Source organism: Thamnophis elegans, chromosome 1 (genome assembly GCF_009769535.1).
Source record: "Thamnophis elegans isolate rThaEle1 chromosome 1, rThaEle1.pri, whole genome shotgun sequence".
Taxonomy (NCBI): Eukaryota; Metazoa; Chordata; class Lepidosauria; order Squamata; family Colubridae; genus Thamnophis; species Thamnophis elegans.
The window spans coordinates 139,220,055-139,240,495 of record NC_045541.1 but is presented as its reverse complement, the minus strand read 5'-3'; the positions used below and the strand labels follow the sequence as shown (position 1 = coordinate 139,240,495).

General features: G+C 35.8%; 1 protein-coding gene across 3 annotated transcripts in view; it reads left to right on the top strand.

Moving 5' to 3' along the window:
* The window catches only part of FOXN3 (forkhead box N3), a 177,493-nt gene that overhangs the window by 60,511 nt on the left and 96,541 nt on the right, over nucleotides 1-20,441 (top strand). For all 3 annotated transcript variants that reach the window (XM_032232809.1, XM_032232800.1, XM_032232816.1), the window contains exon 3: nucleotides 7,325-7,461. In XM_032232809.1, coding sequence (XP_032088700.1) covers nucleotides 7,325-7,461 — 137 coding nt within the window. The remainder of the gene's footprint in view (nucleotides 1-7,324; nucleotides 7,462-20,441) is intronic.

Sequence of the window (20,441 nt, the reverse complement as noted above, 5' to 3'; positions counted from 1 at the left end):
TTCTTATTATGGCTTGTTATTACCTATATATCCCTCAGAGAAGGAGAATAGAATAATGGGATAGTTGGAAGACCATAGAGGTCTTTTAGTCCAACTGTGCTCAAGCAGGAGACCCTATACTCGGGATGGCGAACCTATGGCACCTGTGGCACACAGAGCCATTTGTCAGGGCACGCAAGGCGTTGCCTGTCAGCTGGCCTGTGTGCATGAGCGTGTTCCTTATTTCTAGACTGAGTCACTCCTAGATCAGGGGTGTCAAACGCAAGACCTGGGGGCCAAATCCAGCCTGCGGGGCTCTTAGATCATGGGGCCACCCTGGAAACAGCAAGGACCATTTCCACAGTGCCTCTGCCAGCGAAAATGGAACTCGGGAGTTCTGTTTTTGCTGGCAGAAGATTGCAGGAAGCCATCGCAGCCAGAAACGGAGCTTGGAAGGGCTGCACAAGGCCCACCCAGGCTCTGTTTTCGCTGGCAGAGGTGCAGGAGGCCATGACAGCCAGAAATGGAGCTTGGGAGCCCATTTTTGCTGGCAGAGAACTCGGGCCACCACAGGCGCCCCCGACACGGTGATGTCAAGCTGGCCACACCCATCCTGGCCACACTTACACCAGCCCCCTGAGATCAAACACAACCATGATGAGGAAATTGAGTTTGACACCCCTGTCAGATTCAGGAGAGGCCTAGTTTCATTTATTGCTTCTTGTTCTGCCTCCAGGTGCTTTTTGGCAGCCCTTAGATATTGGAATATTGCTATTATGTTGCCCCTAGTCCTTCTTTTTGTTAAACTATACATAACTAAACTATACATACTCAATCCTGCAGTCATTCTTCATATGTTTTAGCTCTAATCATGTTTGTTGCTGCTCTTTGCACTCTTTCTAGAATGCATCTGTTTTACATTGTACTAATTAAAAATTGATGCAATATTCCACATGTGGTCTTACCTAGGCACTATAAAGTGGTCCTAACACAATAAATACTGGCCAAAGCAGGAGAAGAGTGCACATCACTAAATTGACCTGCTACTATTAGAGCTAAATTTGAGTGTTCCCAATGGATTTAGCGCTGTAGTTTTTCAGGTTATCCCAGAAGATGTTGGTGAAGCAGAGCCCGGAAGGAGTTAAACATTAACAATGTCCATGAAATTTGGACTTTCTGGATAGATAAATTATCTAAAGGATCTTAAGTTCAATAAGAAAGTTGTCTAAAATTTGTGTAGCTACAATATAACATTTTAAATGGATAAATGAATTGTTGAGACTTATATTGATGTGACCAAAAGTATTGGGACTTATTCCCAAAGAATCCCAATTTGCTCTAAAATAAATTTCATCCACCATTCTTTGTTCTATAGGCCATAGAGCAGAGATTTTTTTTTTCCTCCCTGGACATAGCTCCAAGAGAAAAAATCAACCCCAGATTGAGTAGAAGAATAGTTTCAATGATTGAGCAAGAAAAAAGATCATAAAGATCCTGGCTAATCTCCAAGATCAAGATATAACAAGTTACACTATACATTTCCATCTGGCTTAAAGTAGCTTCCATGGTGGAAGAGCCCACTTTTGATAGACACAAAAGAGCTACATTGGCGATTCTTAAAAGGCATGTTGACAAAACACAGTCCTTCTGGGAGACTGATTTTTGGACAGACAAAATAAAATTAGAACTATTTAGTAAGTCACAGCGGATACATTCAAAGAAGTAAAAAAAAACGCTTTTAAAGAAAAGTATGCCATCCTTAATGTGAAACATATAGAAAGCTCCATAATGTTATGGGGTTACTTTGTTGCCTCTGGCACTGAGTGCCTTGAATCTGTGCTAAGACACAATGAAATCAGATGATTATCAAAGCATTCTGGAGCAAAATATAATACCTAGTTTTAGAAAGCTGTATCTCACTTTCAGGTCATGGACCCTCCAGCATCATAATGACCCAAAACATACATTTGAGAGAAGCCAAAAATGGTTGAAAACCAACATTAGATTGTTTTAATGTGGCCTGTTATGAATTCTGGTCTGAATCCAATAGACCAACTATGAAAAGAGCTGAAACTCACTGTTGGGAGAAGGAATCCTCCGAATATAAAAAAAACTGGAATAATTTGCTCAAGAATGGGTCAAATTGCCAGGTGAGAAGTGAAGTCTCCTTCAGAGCTGCAGAAAGCACTTGATTGTAGTTATTGCCTCAAAAGGATGGGCTACAAAATATTAGGTTAGGGTTATCAATAATTATGTGTCCCTGCCATTGTTTTTTGTTTACAAGAAAGCTACATTATACTGATGATTTATATCCCAACTTTTTACCTAGCAGGTATTCAATAATAGTTTTCCATAATACAGGAACTGTATAGTAATGATATAGGAAGATATTTGTTTATGCATAATACATATATCTTTTAGCCCACTTATATGATGATATATCTTTGTATACGTGCAGTTGTGATAGTTAGAACTTACGCAATTTAATTTATCTTTGTCTCGAAGATAAAGAAGTCAATTCTTGTCATCTCTATTTCTGAATTTCATTTTGGATTTAAGGAGACCTTAGCTGGCTTTCAGAATTGAAAACAATGGTTGGAAATTACTTTGCTGCTGTTTCCCTCCAAGCTATGCTTTCTAATTCTATGATACAGAAAAAAAGTATTTTGATTTTGTTCAAAACCAGAAAATATAATACGTATGACTGGGAAAGGGAGGCGAGATATAAAATTAGATTGTATTCACAATTGCCAAATCATGGTTTAGTTATTAGGAACTTTTGTGTGTGTGTGTGCCTTTGAATCAGTTTTTGCCTCCTAGTGACCATCTGAAGAAGTCCTTGCAGTTTTCTTAGCAAGATTTTATCGTTTTCAATTGCCTCCTTCCTAGGGCTGAGAGAAAGTGACTCGCCCAAAATCTTTAGGCTTCATGCCTAAAGTTGGACTAGCACTTGCAATCACCCAGTTTATAGCCTGATGCCTTGACCATTACACCAAACTGAATCTCATTATGAACATATTATATTTGCTTTATTTAAGTCTCACTGGGTCTTTTAAACAGCAATAGTTATCATGAACAGGACCCCTGGTGCCTGATGGAATGCATATTCTATATTTTCACATCCATATCCTAACATTATATTTAGAATCATAGTTTTAGTACTGTTTTGTGCTTATGTACAAAAAATGACTACTCAGATGCAGGCCTTACAGTTTACCACCTTGAGTTTCTAGTTCAATATAAATGACTATATAAATTAAATCAATAAATTACAAAATTAATATCTCTCTGGGGTATGCATAGAAATATATCCAAAATCAATCAATTTGAAAATAAGAATTTAGTTAATATAATAATATCCTAATTATGAAATAGATAGAAACATTACAAATATTCCAGCTGATGTGTTTATTGATCTTATTATATAATATATTTTATTATTCATTTTAATAAATCTTTTTGTGTGTGTGTGTAGTGTAGTGTAACCTGCCATAGAAATATCTAAATTAGAAGAGCAGCATCAATAATTTAAAAATAAATGTAAAATTCTTATATTTGTGGTTTGCTTACCTTTAACATTGTACACCAATGTTTTGTTCAGCAAATCATGGTTATTAAAATCACAGATTAGCATTAACTCTAAATGCAGCTAATTAATCAAGTTTAATATGAAAATGTATGCTTTATGTCAGTGGTTCTCAACCTAATAGTTTGCAGAGTTAAGTCTTGGTGGTCCGTGGTCACAAAGGATATTTAAAGAAGGTCTGTGGTGAAGAAAAGGTTGACAACCATTGCGCTCTGTACTTTTTCTTGAATTATTATATAATATTGCAACAGTGCTATTTGTGCATTGCAGTGATGTAAGCTCTAGTCCAGATGGAATCCAGCATGCTGATGTTTTAAAAGCAGCTGACAAAATGAGGGGAAAGGAAAGAGTTGTCATGTTAAAAGGATCATCAATAAGTAACAAGTTTGTTTGTGCTGATGCAATATTGTCCCCATTCTCATATCAAGGGGTACCAATTCTAGGATAAACCATATATATACAGAGATATCTACAGTCCATCAGAGATCTGGTCCTGAAATATAAGATGTCTTGACCGCTCAGTATACCAATGCAACACAGATAAAATTCTCTGAACTGGAAAGTAATTAATCTTTGCAAAAACATTAATATTGCAGGCCATCCAGACTGATAATACTCTTAAATATGTTTATCTACCCAAGTTTGTTTAGATTATTACTTTTTGGAGCTATGATACTAATCAGACAGTGCAGAAAATTGATAAGGTTTATGGTAAAGAATGGCATTAATGCCTTTTAGCTGTACAATCAAAATTATTTTATTTCATAGATGGTTTTCCCCCCCCATGGAAATTAAAATACTTTTACTAGTTATGAAAAGATAGCAGTGAAAGAAAAGTAAGATCTGAGCCAGAAAGATGCAAACAAGTACATATCAAATGATAACCCAGACCCCCCTCCAATGACCCTACCCCAATGTCCAATCTGCAACTCCCTAAGATATCATGTGGGTTGCATCTCCAAAAGACATCATCAAGTTGGTATGCAGGATGGTTGGCCTTGACCAGATCCAAACACCGGCCACCAGCATACGGAGAAGATGGTGAGAAGAAAACTCCCTTTTCCATATCTCCTCCAGTACCATATAATTCCCATCCCAAATACCATGCCCTCACCCACCCTGTTTCTATGGCAGCTGATAGTAAGCAAGCGAAGCAGAAACTGACATAGGAAAATATGGGGCGAGCCCTGCTGGACCACACCAAAGGCCCAGCAGGTTCACTCTTTTGCCTCCTGAGAGGCCACCAGCTGTCGACTGTGGGACAGAAGTTGCAAGTGTCCCCTGGGCTCCCCGGCCAATGTTCTCTTTTTTTTATTATAATTTTTTATTTATTTTCCTTCTTTACATATTGTAGAAAGTGTATCAGCTGGTTACAAAAGGCTTTTGTGCATCTCTTCCACCATCATCAAATATAATTCATATTAATTCAAGTATCTTAACTCAAATATTTACTATATTAACATCATCATACCTCCACTTTTATTTGACTATAGTTATTTAAACATCCTTCATCCTTAAATATACCAAGATTCAATACATAACCACATACTGGCATTTCATTTACTTATTTGTAAAATCCTCCATTAACATTAAATCCTCATATCCTGTTTTAGCTAAACATCCATAATATTTAATACCAAAATTTTCTAATCCTCCATGTATATAATTTATTATCATTATCCTTTCTTTATTTAACTATATCCTATATCATAACATCCCCCTATTAGTTAAAACTTAACTGTATTTAATTTTGTTTTTTTATTATAATTATTATTGTTATTAATAATCTTTATATATAGTCAAAAATATTTCTAACCTTCCCTTCTCATGTCCAATTATTACTTATCATAACAGCTCAACATTGTATACATTACTATCATTATCAATTTTTATTTAACTATACCTATTACCACTAGATTTAGCTAAGTTTAGCTAATTTTGAATTATACTCTTCCATCTATCAACCTGTATCTCTCCAATAACAAAACAATCATCTACTGCCATTTGTGGATCCAATTCTCCAAACATCTTTTTAAACAAGTTTGTACTAAATGATCTTTGCACTTTCTTGTTCATAGTATCTCTCATATAATGTTGATGCCCACCTTTTGTTTCCTTTATCAGCTTGTCTTTACTTCTCAGCAGTGTTATCAAATATTTTGCAAATAGTATTTCATAGTCCATAAGTTCTTTAATGCTTTTTTCTCCTTCTATGTCCTGTCCTTTGAAATAAATTTTCTCTCCATTTAATTCCTCTTCAAATATTCCATTCTTTCCTCCCTCAGAAATAAACCAATTGCCATGAATATCAACCAGCTCAAACTCTTTATATCCGTCCATTTCAATTTTTTGAATTTCCATCTTCTTATTTTGTATTTGATAAACATCCTCAGTTTTTTCATCACAATTTGTTGCCAAATACACCAGATAATCCAATTTTTTTTCAATTCTTTCCTCTGTATCAAACACCCTCTTCAAAGCTGAAAGTATCACTTGGAGAGAGGCTTGAAGAGACGCCATGTTTACACGCAGTTGTATTTTTTCTTGAAAGCTCAGCAAGACTAAAAACACTCGGCAGCGAAAGCAAAGTACAAAGGAATAGCTGTACAATCTTATCAGATCTTAAGCCAGAACAGCCAAGCAATAAAAGTGTCGGGGTGTAAACAGTCAATTTATAGCTTACAGAGAGTCAGAAGAAATGTTAGAGTAGTCTATCCATTTGAAAAGCTTTACTTAGAATCAATCCATGTAAATAACATTTAAAAAGTAAGATAACCACTGTCCAGAACCATTACAAAAATCAAAATCACCGCTAAGTTCTTCTATTCTTTGATTAGAGTTAGTTTTAAAAATTTTAGGCAGTCCGTTTTTTAAAAAAACAATTAAAGTTTCTCACCAGCTTAACACTTAACACTTCTCCATATTGCCCTGACTTTGTCAGTCTTGAAGGACTGGAATTTTTACTGCTAGCAGAAGACTTTAAACCTGCTTTTCTCGGAGATTTTGCGATATCCCCGAGATCAGCAAGGTGTAATCTTTCTGTTCACCATATCTTCGGGATGATTTAGGTCCATTAGAACCCCCCAGCAATAAAAGTATCGAGTGCGGTCTCAGAGCTTTGAGATCGCACGTCGTCTCGTCATGGCATCTAGGCTCCGCTTCATAGATGGTTGAGTGTTCAAAATCACTGTCTCCAATTTTCTTCTATAATATTCACAATAGGAGTTTGATATGAGGCGCTTATTCATCATCCATCTGGACTGTGATATTCCCTCCCAGCTAAATAACTTGTGGAAAAATAGAATTTCCCCCCAAATTAGGGAACCAGTTTGGTGTAGCAATTAAGGTGCTAGCCTAGAAACCAGGAGATTGTGAGTTCTAGTCCCACTTTAGGCATGCAAAACACTTGGTGACTGTGCCAGCCACCGTCTCTCACCCGAATACACTTTGGGTGGTCTTTGTTGTGGGGAAAATAGGAGGAAGAAGGAGTATTGGCATGTTTGCCACTTTAAGTTGTATATCTTTTTAAAAAGAGAGGATAAAAATCTAAACAAGAATAGCTATTGCTATTTTTTAAATATCAAATAGCCTTAGTATCTTCTAAACATTAGCAATGAAGTGCAGCAGAATTTTTTCTGAAATTTATGTCAAAGACTTAGAACTGCTTTCCTTTATAGCAGGAAGAAATATTCTCGGTGTTCTGAGAAATGTGAAAAATATATTATTTTAAAATTATGATTTTTTTATCATTCTCTGCAGAGTATTGGGAAGGGGTCTTTGTGGTGTATAGACCCAGAATATAGACAAAATCTTATCCAGGCTTTGAAAAAGACACCCTATCACCCATATTCCCATGTGTTCAGCACACCTCCAGCATCTCCTCAGGCATATCAAAGGTAAGAAAACTTGAACATATCTTTATATAAAGTCTGTAAATCAGCTGTGTACTGCTTTCAGGTTTGCAAGTCAATTCATCTGTTCAAATATATTAAATCTAGAAGGAATGTATGTATACATGCATTTTTTAAATAAGTAAAATATAACTAATGTATGATAAGTGGCTGAAGTAGGAATGAGCAACCTGCATCCAATGAATGCCATGTAATGCTCAGACTGCTAATTTATTTCCTTCTTTAGTGTCCAGAACCTGATCCATTTTTAAAAACATTTAGCGGTTACCTTACCATATAAGCTTTAGATTGTATTTAAAAGAATAAAATAAATATTGGCCTCACAATTCTAAGATACCTCCATACAAAAAGTGTAGGGAGGGGGGGCTAGGAAAATACTGCCCTGCTGTCCCAAGAGTGCTTTTTCAAAAAACAACTGGACTTTGTTTTTCCTTGAAGAGAACGCAAATGTCTTCAAGGAAAAACAAATCTAGTTGCCTTTAAAAAAAACCACATTTGGGACAACCATGACCTGTATGACTGAGAATCTCCCTGCTTATGACAACCTCTGAGACACAAATAATTTTTTTTAAAAAAATGTTGGCGCTTGCAGTGATATCAAATGTTGTTCCCACCAATTTATTTTCAAAGTAAGGCTTATTCAGCATTTTTCTTTGAGTGTATCCAACTACCTGATTACATTGAGTGGTTCTCTCAAAACTATGTGATAATCAACAAAAACTAGAGCCTGTGAATCCCTGTCATGAATGGTTACACTAATTATTAAAAAAGGTAGGTCCACACCTGTTGCCAGACCATAGGCATTCTTATAACCCTAGTTTGTACTATAGAATTTCTTACCAGTTTTGATGAAAGTCACATGTCCGCTGCAATTAATTACTCTTATGTTCCACTGCTTCTGCAATTATTACCAAAATTCTCTGTCCTCTGTACTTGTGTTAGAAGCTGTGAAGTATAAGATAAGATTCCAGATTTTCATGTTATGCTTTCATGAGTGGATAAGATTGCTGCCGAATCTTTCTTTCTAATGCTATGTTTGGAAGATTGCCTCATGTAAACTTTGGCTTCCAGGTGATGAAAGTATGTGTTTTGTTTTTTTAACCTGCTGCTGTTGTGGTTACCTGCTCTGCAAAGCAAATGCTAGCAATTATGTTAGTTGCCATAGTGCTTTTCTGTTTGGTAAAAGGGTCAGTCAGGTCTGGTAACTTTAAAATGGCAGGAAATAAAAAAACCTTCACGGATGAGTTTGCCTTTTTGTCCTACTGCAGTGAAAAAAGGTATGGCAGATGTAAAACCTGCCACATTTCAAATCTGCTTGAAAATATATGATTTGTTACAGGAAGTTTGGAATCCATAATTGCTGCAGCACTTAGCATGATGTTAGATAGCTATAAATAATAAATGTTTTGTGAAATCTGTATAAAATAGAGCCATGGCATCATTTTTTGCTTAAGTGCAGACATTGGTTACACAAATGATTGTCTGATAGCAATTTTTAAATGCTTACTAAGATTGAGATTTGAGAGTGCAGTTGCACCCTTCAGTTAAAATGCTCCTTTAAGAAGTGGCAACTTGCAATGTAATTTCATTCTTGTAACTCTAATAAAGTGCCTGAGCATCTCTGCTGAGCCGTGCGTTCCATCACATGGCCCAAACAATCAATCTTCAGGCAGAGATTGGGAAGAACAGCTGGGCTTTTGCAGGCAACGGCTGTATGTCTGCCCTTGCTAGGCGATTAGCGTGATGGTAACCATAGTAACTAGAAGGCCTCCATAGCAACGCATAGCTGAGACAGGTGCAGTTACATCACAAGGCTGTTTGTTGCCTGGCAAAAGGACAGGCCATTAGTACTAAGACATGCACTGTTGCCTTGGTAACAGATAACCTTACATAGAAACTACAGTGGGTTTGAACATTTTATCATCCTGATTAAAAAAAAGGGAGGGGGGGAGACATTTCATCTTTTTTTTCCTTATTTTTAATTTAGTTATTAAGAACTCTTACGTATGGTCATTTGAAGTTACAAAATGTTTTGTTGTAGTAAAAAAATGAAAGAAGAAAGAGCAGCAATTGAAAGTTTTTGATAGCTATAGCATCTTAAGAATTGATAAGTTAAACACATTAAAATATAATCTACATTGTCTTCCTGATCAGTGAATTCTATAAAGAAACTTTGTTTTATGCTTCATTCTGCATTATTCATGTATGAATTAGGAAGCAGATTTGTTCTCCAAATGTGCTGGAATCCAATTCAATAATTCAACTAAATCCAGAGATTCACTGGCTTGGAATTTTGGGAATTATGAGCTGCTGCATTTGGAACCAGATTGGAGAAAGGCTGAGCTAGCTAAATATTTTGTAACGTGGCTTGCAAGCATACTAAGCGACATTATATGCTTCAGCAACAATAACCCCCTTCCACAAAGCTCTTGTTATGTGTGCCATTCAAATATTTATTTTGATTTTTTCCCTATTAAGGGCAGAATTCAATTGGACATTTGAGAAAGCTTCAGGTAGTCTACAATGAAGGGTCATTTTGTGTTTGCCACTGTAGATATCATACTTGGTGTTATCTCAGTTCTTGGATGTAGTAGTGTGACAGTAATGGTTTAGAAACAGTGTATCCCCCCTCCCCATCCTACTAGTTCTGAATGTTGTTTCATTCCACTTTTTAGTATGGGAAAAGAAGAGAAGTCAAACAATGTGACCCTGACTCCATGCAGAGGTTTTCTATGTTTATTTGTCTAGGTTTGACAATATGTTTCAAAACATCATTTTGATGTGTTTCAGAATTACTGTCATTGAGACAATTGACATAATGCATTTTACGTCAAAGCAAATACAGCTTTATTTAAAAGTTTTCCTGTAGTACAAGCAAGCTTGCATATCAGCATATTTACATTCTTAGAGAAGAAAACAATATAGTTAAAATCGGTTCAGTTAAGGGATATTTGCTGATGCATTAACCAAAACATTAAATTATTGCTTGGAGTTTCTTGGCCAGGCAGATCTGCAGAAATGAAATGTATCAAGTCTGGGTTAATAGTTGTCCCTATTCATATCTCATAAGATTACAATTAAATTAAATTAATACAATACAATACAATAGCAGAGTTGGAAGGGACCTTGGAGGTCTTCTAGTCCAACACCCTGCCTAGGCAGGAAACCCTATACCATTTCAGACAAATGGCTATCCAACATCTTCTTAAAGACTTCCAGTGTTGGGGCATTCACAACTTCTGGAGGCAAGCTGTTCCACTGATTAATTGTTCTAACTGTCAGGAAATTTCTCCTCCGTTCTAAGTTGCTTCTCTCCTTGATTAGTTTCCACCCATTGGTTCTTGTTCTACCCTCAGGTGCCTTGGAAAATAGTTTGACTCCCTCTTCTTTGTGGCAACCCCTGAGATACTGGAAGACTGCTATCATGTCTCCCCTAGTCCTTCTTTTCATTAAACTAGACCTACCCAATTCCTGCAATAGTTCTTCATATGTTTTAGCCTCCAGTCCCTAATCATCTTTGTTGCTCTTCTCTGCACTTTTTCTAGAGTCTCCACACCTTTTCTACATCGTGGTGACCAAAACTGAATGCAGTATTCCAAGTGTGGCCTTACCAAGGCATTATAAAGTGGTATTAACATTTCACGTGATCTTGATTCTATCCCTTTGTTTATGCAGCCTAGAACTGTGTTGGCTTTTTTGGCAGCTGCTGCACACTGCTGGCTCATATTTCAATGGTTGTCCACTAGGACTCCAAGATCCCTTTCATAGTTACTACTGTTGAGCAAGGTACCACCTATACTGTACCTGTGCATTTCGTTTTTGTTGCCTAAATGTAGAACCTTATTCTTTTCATCATTGAATTTCATTTTATTAGATGGTGCCCAATGTCCACGTTTGTCAAGATCCTTCTGTATCTTTAGCCTATCTTCTGGAGTGTTGGCTATTCCTGCCAGCTTGGTGTCATCTGCAAATTTGATGAGTTCCCCATTTATTCCCTCATCCAAATCATTGATGAAGATATTGAAGAGTACTGGGCCCAAAACAGAGCCATGGGGTGCTCCACTGCATACTTCCTTCCATGAATATGCAGTTCCATTGAGGACTACATGTTGAGTGTGGTTGGTCAACCAGGTACAAATCCAGCTGGTGGTGATGCTGTCTAACCCACATTTTTCTACTTTATATAGTAGTAGATTATGGTCTACCTTATCAAATGCCTTACTGAAATCCAAGTAAATTATATCGATGGCGTTCCTCTGGTCCACTAATTTTATCGCATTATCAAAGAATGCAATAAGATTATTCTGGCATGATCTGTTTTTGACAAACCCATGTTGGCTTTTGGCTATTACTTTGTTTACTAGGTGCTAATTCGTTGCTTGATTATCTTTTCCAGAATCTTTCCTAGTATTGAGGTCAGGCTGATAGCTCTGTAGTTTCCTGGATCTATTTTTCCCCCTTTTTTGAAGATGGGAACCACATCAGCTATTTTCCAGTCCTCTGGTAGTTCCCCGATGCTCCAGGATCTCTGAAAGATATAGTTCAGTGGTTCTGAGATCTTGTCTGCCAGTTCCTTCAGAACCCTGGGGTGTAATCCATCCGGTCCTGGTGATTTGAAATTGTCTAGGGTAGACAGGTGCTCACTTACCATTACATAAGTGTAGAACACTTCTTACTTGATCAGTGAAAATCTACTTCTGTTTAATACATTTTATAGAAAGACTGTTGCATACTTTGGCTGTTAAGTCTTTTGAAGATCTAATGAATAGAAATTATTTTGTTTATGAAGACTGGATTGAAAATGTAGAGTCTGTATCAGTGCAGATTATAGTATGAGCCACAAATTTTTTTTCGAGGGCCAAACACCTGTGACAACTTTCATCCAAAAACATAGAGAGAAAGTTGCGCACCGTTCTAGTCATACTCAAGGCTGGAACTTGCCCTCTTCCAGGATACTCTATTTCCTGGCTCTTTTGTAGCTTCCCAATCCTTCTCACTTAAATACTGTAGATTTTAGGTACCCTGTTAAATACTTTCTCACACCTCTCTAAAGCTCGGGGCTCCTCCAACATAGTTGAGTCCATCATGATATGTGCCATTTTGGATATTTAACAAACAGTATTTGAAAATTTGAATTAGGAGGGAGGGGGAAGGAGGGGTAAAACAGAAAATTATTAATGTACAAGTATAACGTATACTTGGATGATCTATGTGTAACTATAAAAATAAAAATGAATTGTGGAAGAGGGAATTTAAGATTATTATGTAAATACAGAACTGAGTTTGCTAGAACTCTGTGTGTGTGTGTGTGTGTGTGTGTATGTTTGTGTGTATGTGTTTGTGTGTGTACGTATGTATGTATATGTATATGTATGTATGTGTATGTATATGTATGTATGTGTATATATATATACGCACTCTGTGTGTGTATGTGTATGTATATATTTGTGTGTGTGTGTGTGTGTTTGGTATAAATGATAGCAATTTTGTATTGTCCATGTCTCAGTAATCACTTTGCTTTTATGACTAGTGAGATCTGGAGTGCTAGTGTAGAAAATATTAACTAACTACTAGCTACTTGTTGCAGTGAATATATATTAAACTAATAGATGAGATTCCATTTTGATGTTTAAATTTATAGAAAAATATAGCCTTTAAAGAGCTGCAATAATAGTTTATTAAGCAACTGAAGTGACTTTTTTCCTATAAGAAAAATGAGAATAAATGGAGATGTTGTTTTTGTATCTGGATGGAAATTATTTTCATTTGTTTCTTACAATACTACAGTACCTTTGACTTGTATGGTAAAGTTGTCAAAAATGTTCCTTTAAACTGAAGACATATGTAGTTTCTGAAGCTGACAATAAGCTGCATCTAATTCTTCCTATGAAATATATTAAAAGCAATAATTAGAGTGTCTGCATCTTTGTGTAGTTCCTATTAACTTTTGGACTGTACAGTATGCTTTTTTGTTCATTAAAAGCAACAATAGTCCTGTTTATCTATAAGAAAAAAAAATCAATAGCCACAATAGGGCAATATCTTTCTGAGAACTAACTAGAATGGCACAACTGTTTTCTCACTGGGCAAGTAATTTCAAAATGCAAGAGATGGGGAAGAACAGGAAAATCTACAAATTAAATAAAGTGTGTAATTCAAAGTATGCCTACAGTTGGAGATTGCAATTTGAAATGTATTAGTCAGAGGTAAATTTTGTTACTCTTGGATTATAACCAGAGTGCCAGTGTACACTTAAGAAAAATTTCTTGGTACCACACCAGGTTATTGACCTATCTGATTTTAGTTATTATTTTTAGATAGTAATAATGATGGTAATAATGTAAATCTATATTTCTAACAATTTGTTTAGTTATCATAAGACTATGGCACTGTGTTTTTTTGGAAATATGTCAAACTCCCAATAACAAAATTCAAAACTTAGCTGAGGAGTTAGAGTAAGAGCTCAAATTTCTGGTGGATAGCATCCTTATCTGTTTTCCTTCTGGTAAATGGATGCTATGTGATTGATTGTTGTGCTAAATCATTTGTGAAAGAATAACCATAAATGTTCCAAATGTATCCATTGTCTCAAGAAGATTGGGAAATTTGGATGACAAGTAGCAGTTGAAGGGAAAAATATCTGATGTTTCCAGCTCTGAAAACACAGAGGTCTTACTCCCTCCTGGTTAATATAGTAATATTTCTGCTTCGTTGGAAATATTTTAAGGAAGATTAATTGGGAAAAAGAGTTTTAAAAATTAAAGTCTTTCCCCCCTTCTCGCTTGGGAGGCTTAATCAGTTCTTATTTAAAATACCAATAAAGTATTTAAAGTAGAGTATTGGATTAGCTCATGAATACAAAATACACATTGCTGAAACTCTTCCTATTATATAAACTTCTATTGGTAGGTCATTACAAGGCACTGTTTGAAGTTGAAAGCATTTCATGAAATACTACCTGCAATTTCTTAAATAATGGATTTGCATATATGTATGTACCTGAAGCATTCATCCCATTCAGATTCTCTGTTGTTGGGAACCTGCAGAACTAGTTTTCAGAAGTGACTGAAATCTCCAAAAGAGAAAGCAGATTTTCTCTTGCAAGTCAGCATTTTGTAATAAGACTGTGATTTTACGTGAACAGATGCTATCTTCAAGGAGAAATCAAATGTCAGCATTCCACTGCATTCCCCAAAATGCTGGATCTTGCTACATAGTTCAAACTACACGCAGAATGGCTTTAACTCTTCCAGTAATAAAAAGCCTCTAGGGGGTTGGATTAAGAGAAGGAATTAGAAGATTTATACAGCTTGTCTGGCAGGAAACCACAGAGGGAAAGTGACCCACTGTTCATGTCTTTCAAACCTTAGAAAGAAATGCATTTGCCGAGTTTGACACACAGCGTTTTAGAGCTTATTCTACCCAGCTGTTGCTGTGGTGCACATATTCTTTTTCAGTTATCTGGGATCTGGGTGTAGTATGACCCGAATATTGCAAGCTTCACCTGATTTAATGTATGTTGTAATCTGAATGCAATGCTGCTTATGCATTGATTGCAATGGCTGCCAGTAATTTATATAAGATTCCAGTGCTACCAGGGCATTCCAACTTTGGCCAGGTTTTCTTTTTGTATTATTTTGCTGCTTCAACATCAATTTTCTTTATCAGAATAAGCATATTTCATATACAAAATCAATTAAAAAAATAGACAAGCAGGAGATATTTCCTGTAGGACTTTCTTTTCTTATTTTTCCTTAAGTAGAATTTAAAAGATCTAAAATAGGGTTGGACTGGTTAGTATTTGATGGGAAATCCTAAATCTTTGGAGTAGATTGGAAAGAAAGAAAACAAAGTAAATCAGCTTCATATTGTTGCCAAGATAATTGCAGGGGCTTTCCCTACAACTGTGATTTGAAGCATAGAACCACAAAAGCGCATATTTTTAAAAAATCAAAAGAACAAAATGCTTGTTTATTGATGGTACATATACAATTCAGGGGGAAAGTATTTAAATCTCTTTTGGATTTTCTGAATTTTTGCTTAATTTTTGGCACTTAATGTTATCCGAGCTTCATAAAGGTTTATTGATATCTAAAGAGAATTGGATCCTGCTGATATCTGACCAGAATCTTAGAAACAAACAAATAAATAATTGTTTCATTTGACTAAACAGAGTAATCCAAATGTAGTATGCTAGTGTTGAAAAAAAATAAGCTTCCCTGTAGATTTAGTCATTGATTATACCATCTTTAGCAGCCATACATACAACAAATTATTTCCTGTAATTGTTTATCAATCTCTCATATCTTTGTAGGAATACTGGTCAATTTGTCTATAGCAAACTGTTTCAACATTTGTGGGATTCCTAAATTGACTGCCATGATTTTTCTATGAGGTTTTGGTGTACAGTTTGACTTAGCTATCTCAGACAAGCACCAATGTTATACTTAGTGAGTTACGGCTTCTGCCTTAATGAATTCCAGTTTTACTTAGCATGCTTAGATGCAGTAGTTAAGTTAGCCATCATGTAACTGTGACTTGTTACAGTTTAGCCATTGACTCTACTTGTAGGAAGTTAGCTGTCAAGCTCACAAATGACAGTCACATAGCCAGAAGACTGCCACAAGTGCCCAAATCTCTATCATGTCATTATGGGGACACTGCAAGGTTGTAAGTGTGAGAACCAGTTGTAAAGTTACTTTTTCAGTGCCATCATAGCTAAACAGGGAAATTGTCAAGCAGTTATAACTTCAAATATTAGCTAAACAGGGCATTTGTTAAAGATGACGGGGGGGGGGGGCTGAAGATTAAAACGTATGAAAAATGTTTGCAGGAATTGGGTATGTCTAGTCTAACGAAAAGAAGAACCAGGGGCGACATAATAGCAATGTTCCAATATTTGAGAAGTTGCCATAAAGAGGAGGAGGGTCAACCTATTTTCCAAAGCATTGGAAGGCAAGAAGCAATGGATGGAAACCTGAACAAAGAGAGAGAACTAAAGAGGAATTTCCCGACAATAAAAACAATCAACCATGGAACGGCTTGCCTACAGAAATTGTGGGTGCTCCAACATCAGAGGCTTTTAAGAAGCGATTGGACAACCATTTATCTAAAATGGTATATGAGGTTGAACTAGAAGACCCCCAAGGTCCCTCTTAGTCCCTCTATTCTGTTAAACAAAATCTACCTGTACATTTCTTCATGGCAGGGTCGTGAATGCCGACTTTAGCTAAGACAAGAAAAACTGTAAGTATTTAGATGTTGTTCTTGAATTCTTTGTGAATGCTTGAACAATTTAATACTGTGCTTTTGTAGTGAGTTTATTATGACCACCATTCTTGAAAAGATATACTATGATCCCAATTGTTCTCATTTCAGACAATTTATTTGTTGATTTTCTACTCACTGCAGTCAAGAAATACTTGGTCACTTAAAATATAAAATACACTTAGTATTAGATTGGTGGAGCTTCAAAACTTTTTTTCTAACCTTTTCTAACCTTTTCTAACCTTTTCCAGACTAAAGGGCATTATTATTTTTTACTGAGATTTTCAGGAATTTCTTTTGAGTATAATATGATATAGATCTACATTGTGTTTTTGTGATAGAGGGAACAATTATTTGAGAGGCTGATATAAAGTAGTGGTGGTCCAATTCAAACAGCCACTTTTACAGCTAATTCTACTTATGATAACTTATAAGTTTAATTGAACTGATTGAAGGAACAATTAATATTTTTTCACACTACAATATAACATGCTGAATAGATTTATTTGTGAAATAAATGAAACAAGAACTGATTTGGTATTGATTGTTCACTCATATGTACTTTGCACATTATAATTTTACTCATAATTTTATAAATTTAAAATTTATAAATATTTTATGTTTAATGATGTTTATATTTTTTTCCTACTGGACACGAGTTTTAGTAATATAGGCATAAAGTTGCAAACCAAGAGACAAGAGTGTGGAGTGTGTACTTCATTTTCATGCCAGGTTCGCAGTTTTAAATATCAGGAGAAAGCTAGGATTATCTCTGAAACTGTTGGAATAAGACCAAGAAAGTAGCTCTTCATATCACATATAATAAACTAATGAAATTTCCAGCCAGAAAATAAGGTTATGGCTGTGCTCTTTGATAGCTTTCAAGAAGTGTTAGGTTAATATATGGAAGACAAACATTTTGGTGCTTTTAATTTTTAATTTTGAGAGCATAATTTTATTTGAGTCATAAATAGTATACATCTAAAAAATAAAGAAGAAGGCAATTGCTTCCACATTGTAATAGTGAGCTTCCCATAGTTGTATCCAGGAAGCTAAGCTGATCTATCAGGACTCTGTTTTTTTCATGTAGATGTATTTTTATATATTCTTGTATATCAGAGCGTGTGTTTTCAAAAGCTTTTCCAAGCTTTTCTTAACTACAATGTTCTGTATCATGATCAGCTCACGTAAAATATTTCCCTACATGCTTTTGAACAGATGTTGACTTATAACCGGTTACTTAATTACCATTAGAAGTTACAATAGACTCAATAAAAGTTACTTACAAAGCATCCTCAAAATAAGGATTGCCATCATAACTGTTACCCTGTGGGTTACATGATCACATTATTTGGTGATTGGCCACCTAGCTCACATTTACGATCGACTAAACCATGTCAAACTTCCGGCGTGTCAAACTTGCGGTGTCACATTGCCATCACAATGTATCACAACATTTTCCCTTTGCGGAGCTGGGATGGGCGTGGATTCAATTTCAGGGTCTCCTCAATGAACAGCAACTGTTAAGCTGTTGACTTTTTCAATAGATTTTAATCTCTCTTTCATTGAAACGCTCATAACTTCTTCAAACGGTATTTTATCCTACACTTAACCAGATTTTGTGATCTATTTTGGTTCTCACATTCCTTGTTAATTGTGTCAATTTAGCAATGTAGGGTTTTGCATTAACCAAATTAAGATATCCATTTAGCCATGAAGCTCACTGAATAGTATGGTGCTAGTTGCATTTTTGTAACCTAATCTGTTTCTGAGATGTTTACGAGAATAGAAATGGAGAGGGATGACTTTTTGAAGACGTATTCTGCTATAAGCATTGTAAAAAGTTAAAAACCAAAGAAAATATGTAAATTTCTAAAGTTTCTTTTTTACTTTCTATTTTTCTAATCTTGCCAAATAGAGAATTACTTCATTATTTTCCTTCTTCTTACCAGTGAAAAGATGTCTACTTTGTCCCAACCCCATAATCTATCTCTACATTTAATTTAGATCCCAAACCACTTGATAAATGCTGTTACTGTTTTGTCTTTGGAAAAGACAAAGAAGTTAAAAAGCATATATTTGACCCATTAATAAAATTGAGTTGTGCATAGCAATAAGTAAGTCCTTTTCCATTGTCCTCTATGCTAAAAATGCAAATAGCTAAAACATTCTTCCCTTCTTCAAGTCCTTAATTGACAGTGAAACATGTCTCTGTAAAACGTTGGTGCTCAATCAATTAAAAAAATACTTTCTGCTGATTATTAAATTACACCCACAGGGAAGCGAGGTGTTATAGATCCTGCTCTTCTCTGGGCATTCAACAACATTGAAAAGGAAAAGAATACAAATGGCAAAGCAAAGTAGTCCTGGCACCAATTAGTCTTGAGATTGTTTAAAGTGGATTGAAATTTGAAGGCCAAAAAAGAGAAGGGAGTGGAGCAGAAGGTCATGAAAAGTGGCTATGAATCTTATAAAGAGCTTTTCTTTTGTTAAGAATAATTCAACAGTTTTGTTCAAACTAATGAGCCAATTCAGTTTGGAAAGCTTGTGAGATCATTGTCCTGTGAATTTGGAGGTGCAGCTTATCCTTATAAATGCTAAATGTACTTCTATAAAACGGTCTTGATGATACAGCTTGGGTGGAACTATGATGACCCCCAGATCTCTGTGTGAGTTAGCTCTTGTGCATGACAATTTCCCTCATAGTGTTGCCCACTAGATGTCATGGTCTTTTAAAGCAGTATTCAGGGATGATGAATGGAAAGTACAATCTAGGAATGGAAATCTTTGTCTCAGAGATCTAATCCTAGGTACAAGACTTTCCCATCTGGTATGTGATACTTTTAGTGAGAAACAACTGCCCAAGGCCCATCCTCCATAATTGCTCTATACACTGTCCCTTTTATTTGAGACTATAGCATGTATAAAGCAGAGGAGTGCTGACAGAATTAGGTCATCTTTGTCTCTGCCTTTCCCAATGCACCAAACAGTGGGACAGAGATAAAACTAGCTGGAGTTCATCTAGTCAGCACACCTGAAGGACTATAAGAAGGATTAGGTCTCTTCATCCTGTCACATCATTCCCTCTTCTTTTAGCTTATATACATGTTCCTGCTTCATTCAGTACGCATCACTGAGATATGTTCATCAGACATTGCTCTTTTCTCAGTGCTTGACAATATAAGGAGCAATGGGAGGAATCTGAGAAGGAAAGAATGACATTGTGGAATAGAGCTTAACTTCTCATATAACACCCTTCAAGTTCTACTGTTTGACAACATCTGATCCATCAGGTCAAGTAGCAGAATGAGACCAGTACTCTCAGCCTAATCTGGTTGTCCCTCCCTACCATCATTAAAAATTTCTGGAGGTCATCTACTGAAGAAGACTGACTTATGACAAATATCTGAAGGAGACAGAGCTTTTTTATGTGTGGCTTCATTTCAATCTGGAATCTTCCAAAATTTAGTCAAGGTCCCAGAAGCTCCATGCATAATAATTTATGCACATAGAGTTTTATAGAAATTTTACTTTATAAAGTTTACACCTCATATATAGATTTATGTAAAAAATGTGATACCTTTCTATATGAACTCTGCATATTCCATGTCTGAGTTCTGCAAAAATATTAATTTTACAGATAGCCTTCTTTCTTTCTATTTTCATATGTGACTTTGTTAACATTTAGAGTAAAGTTT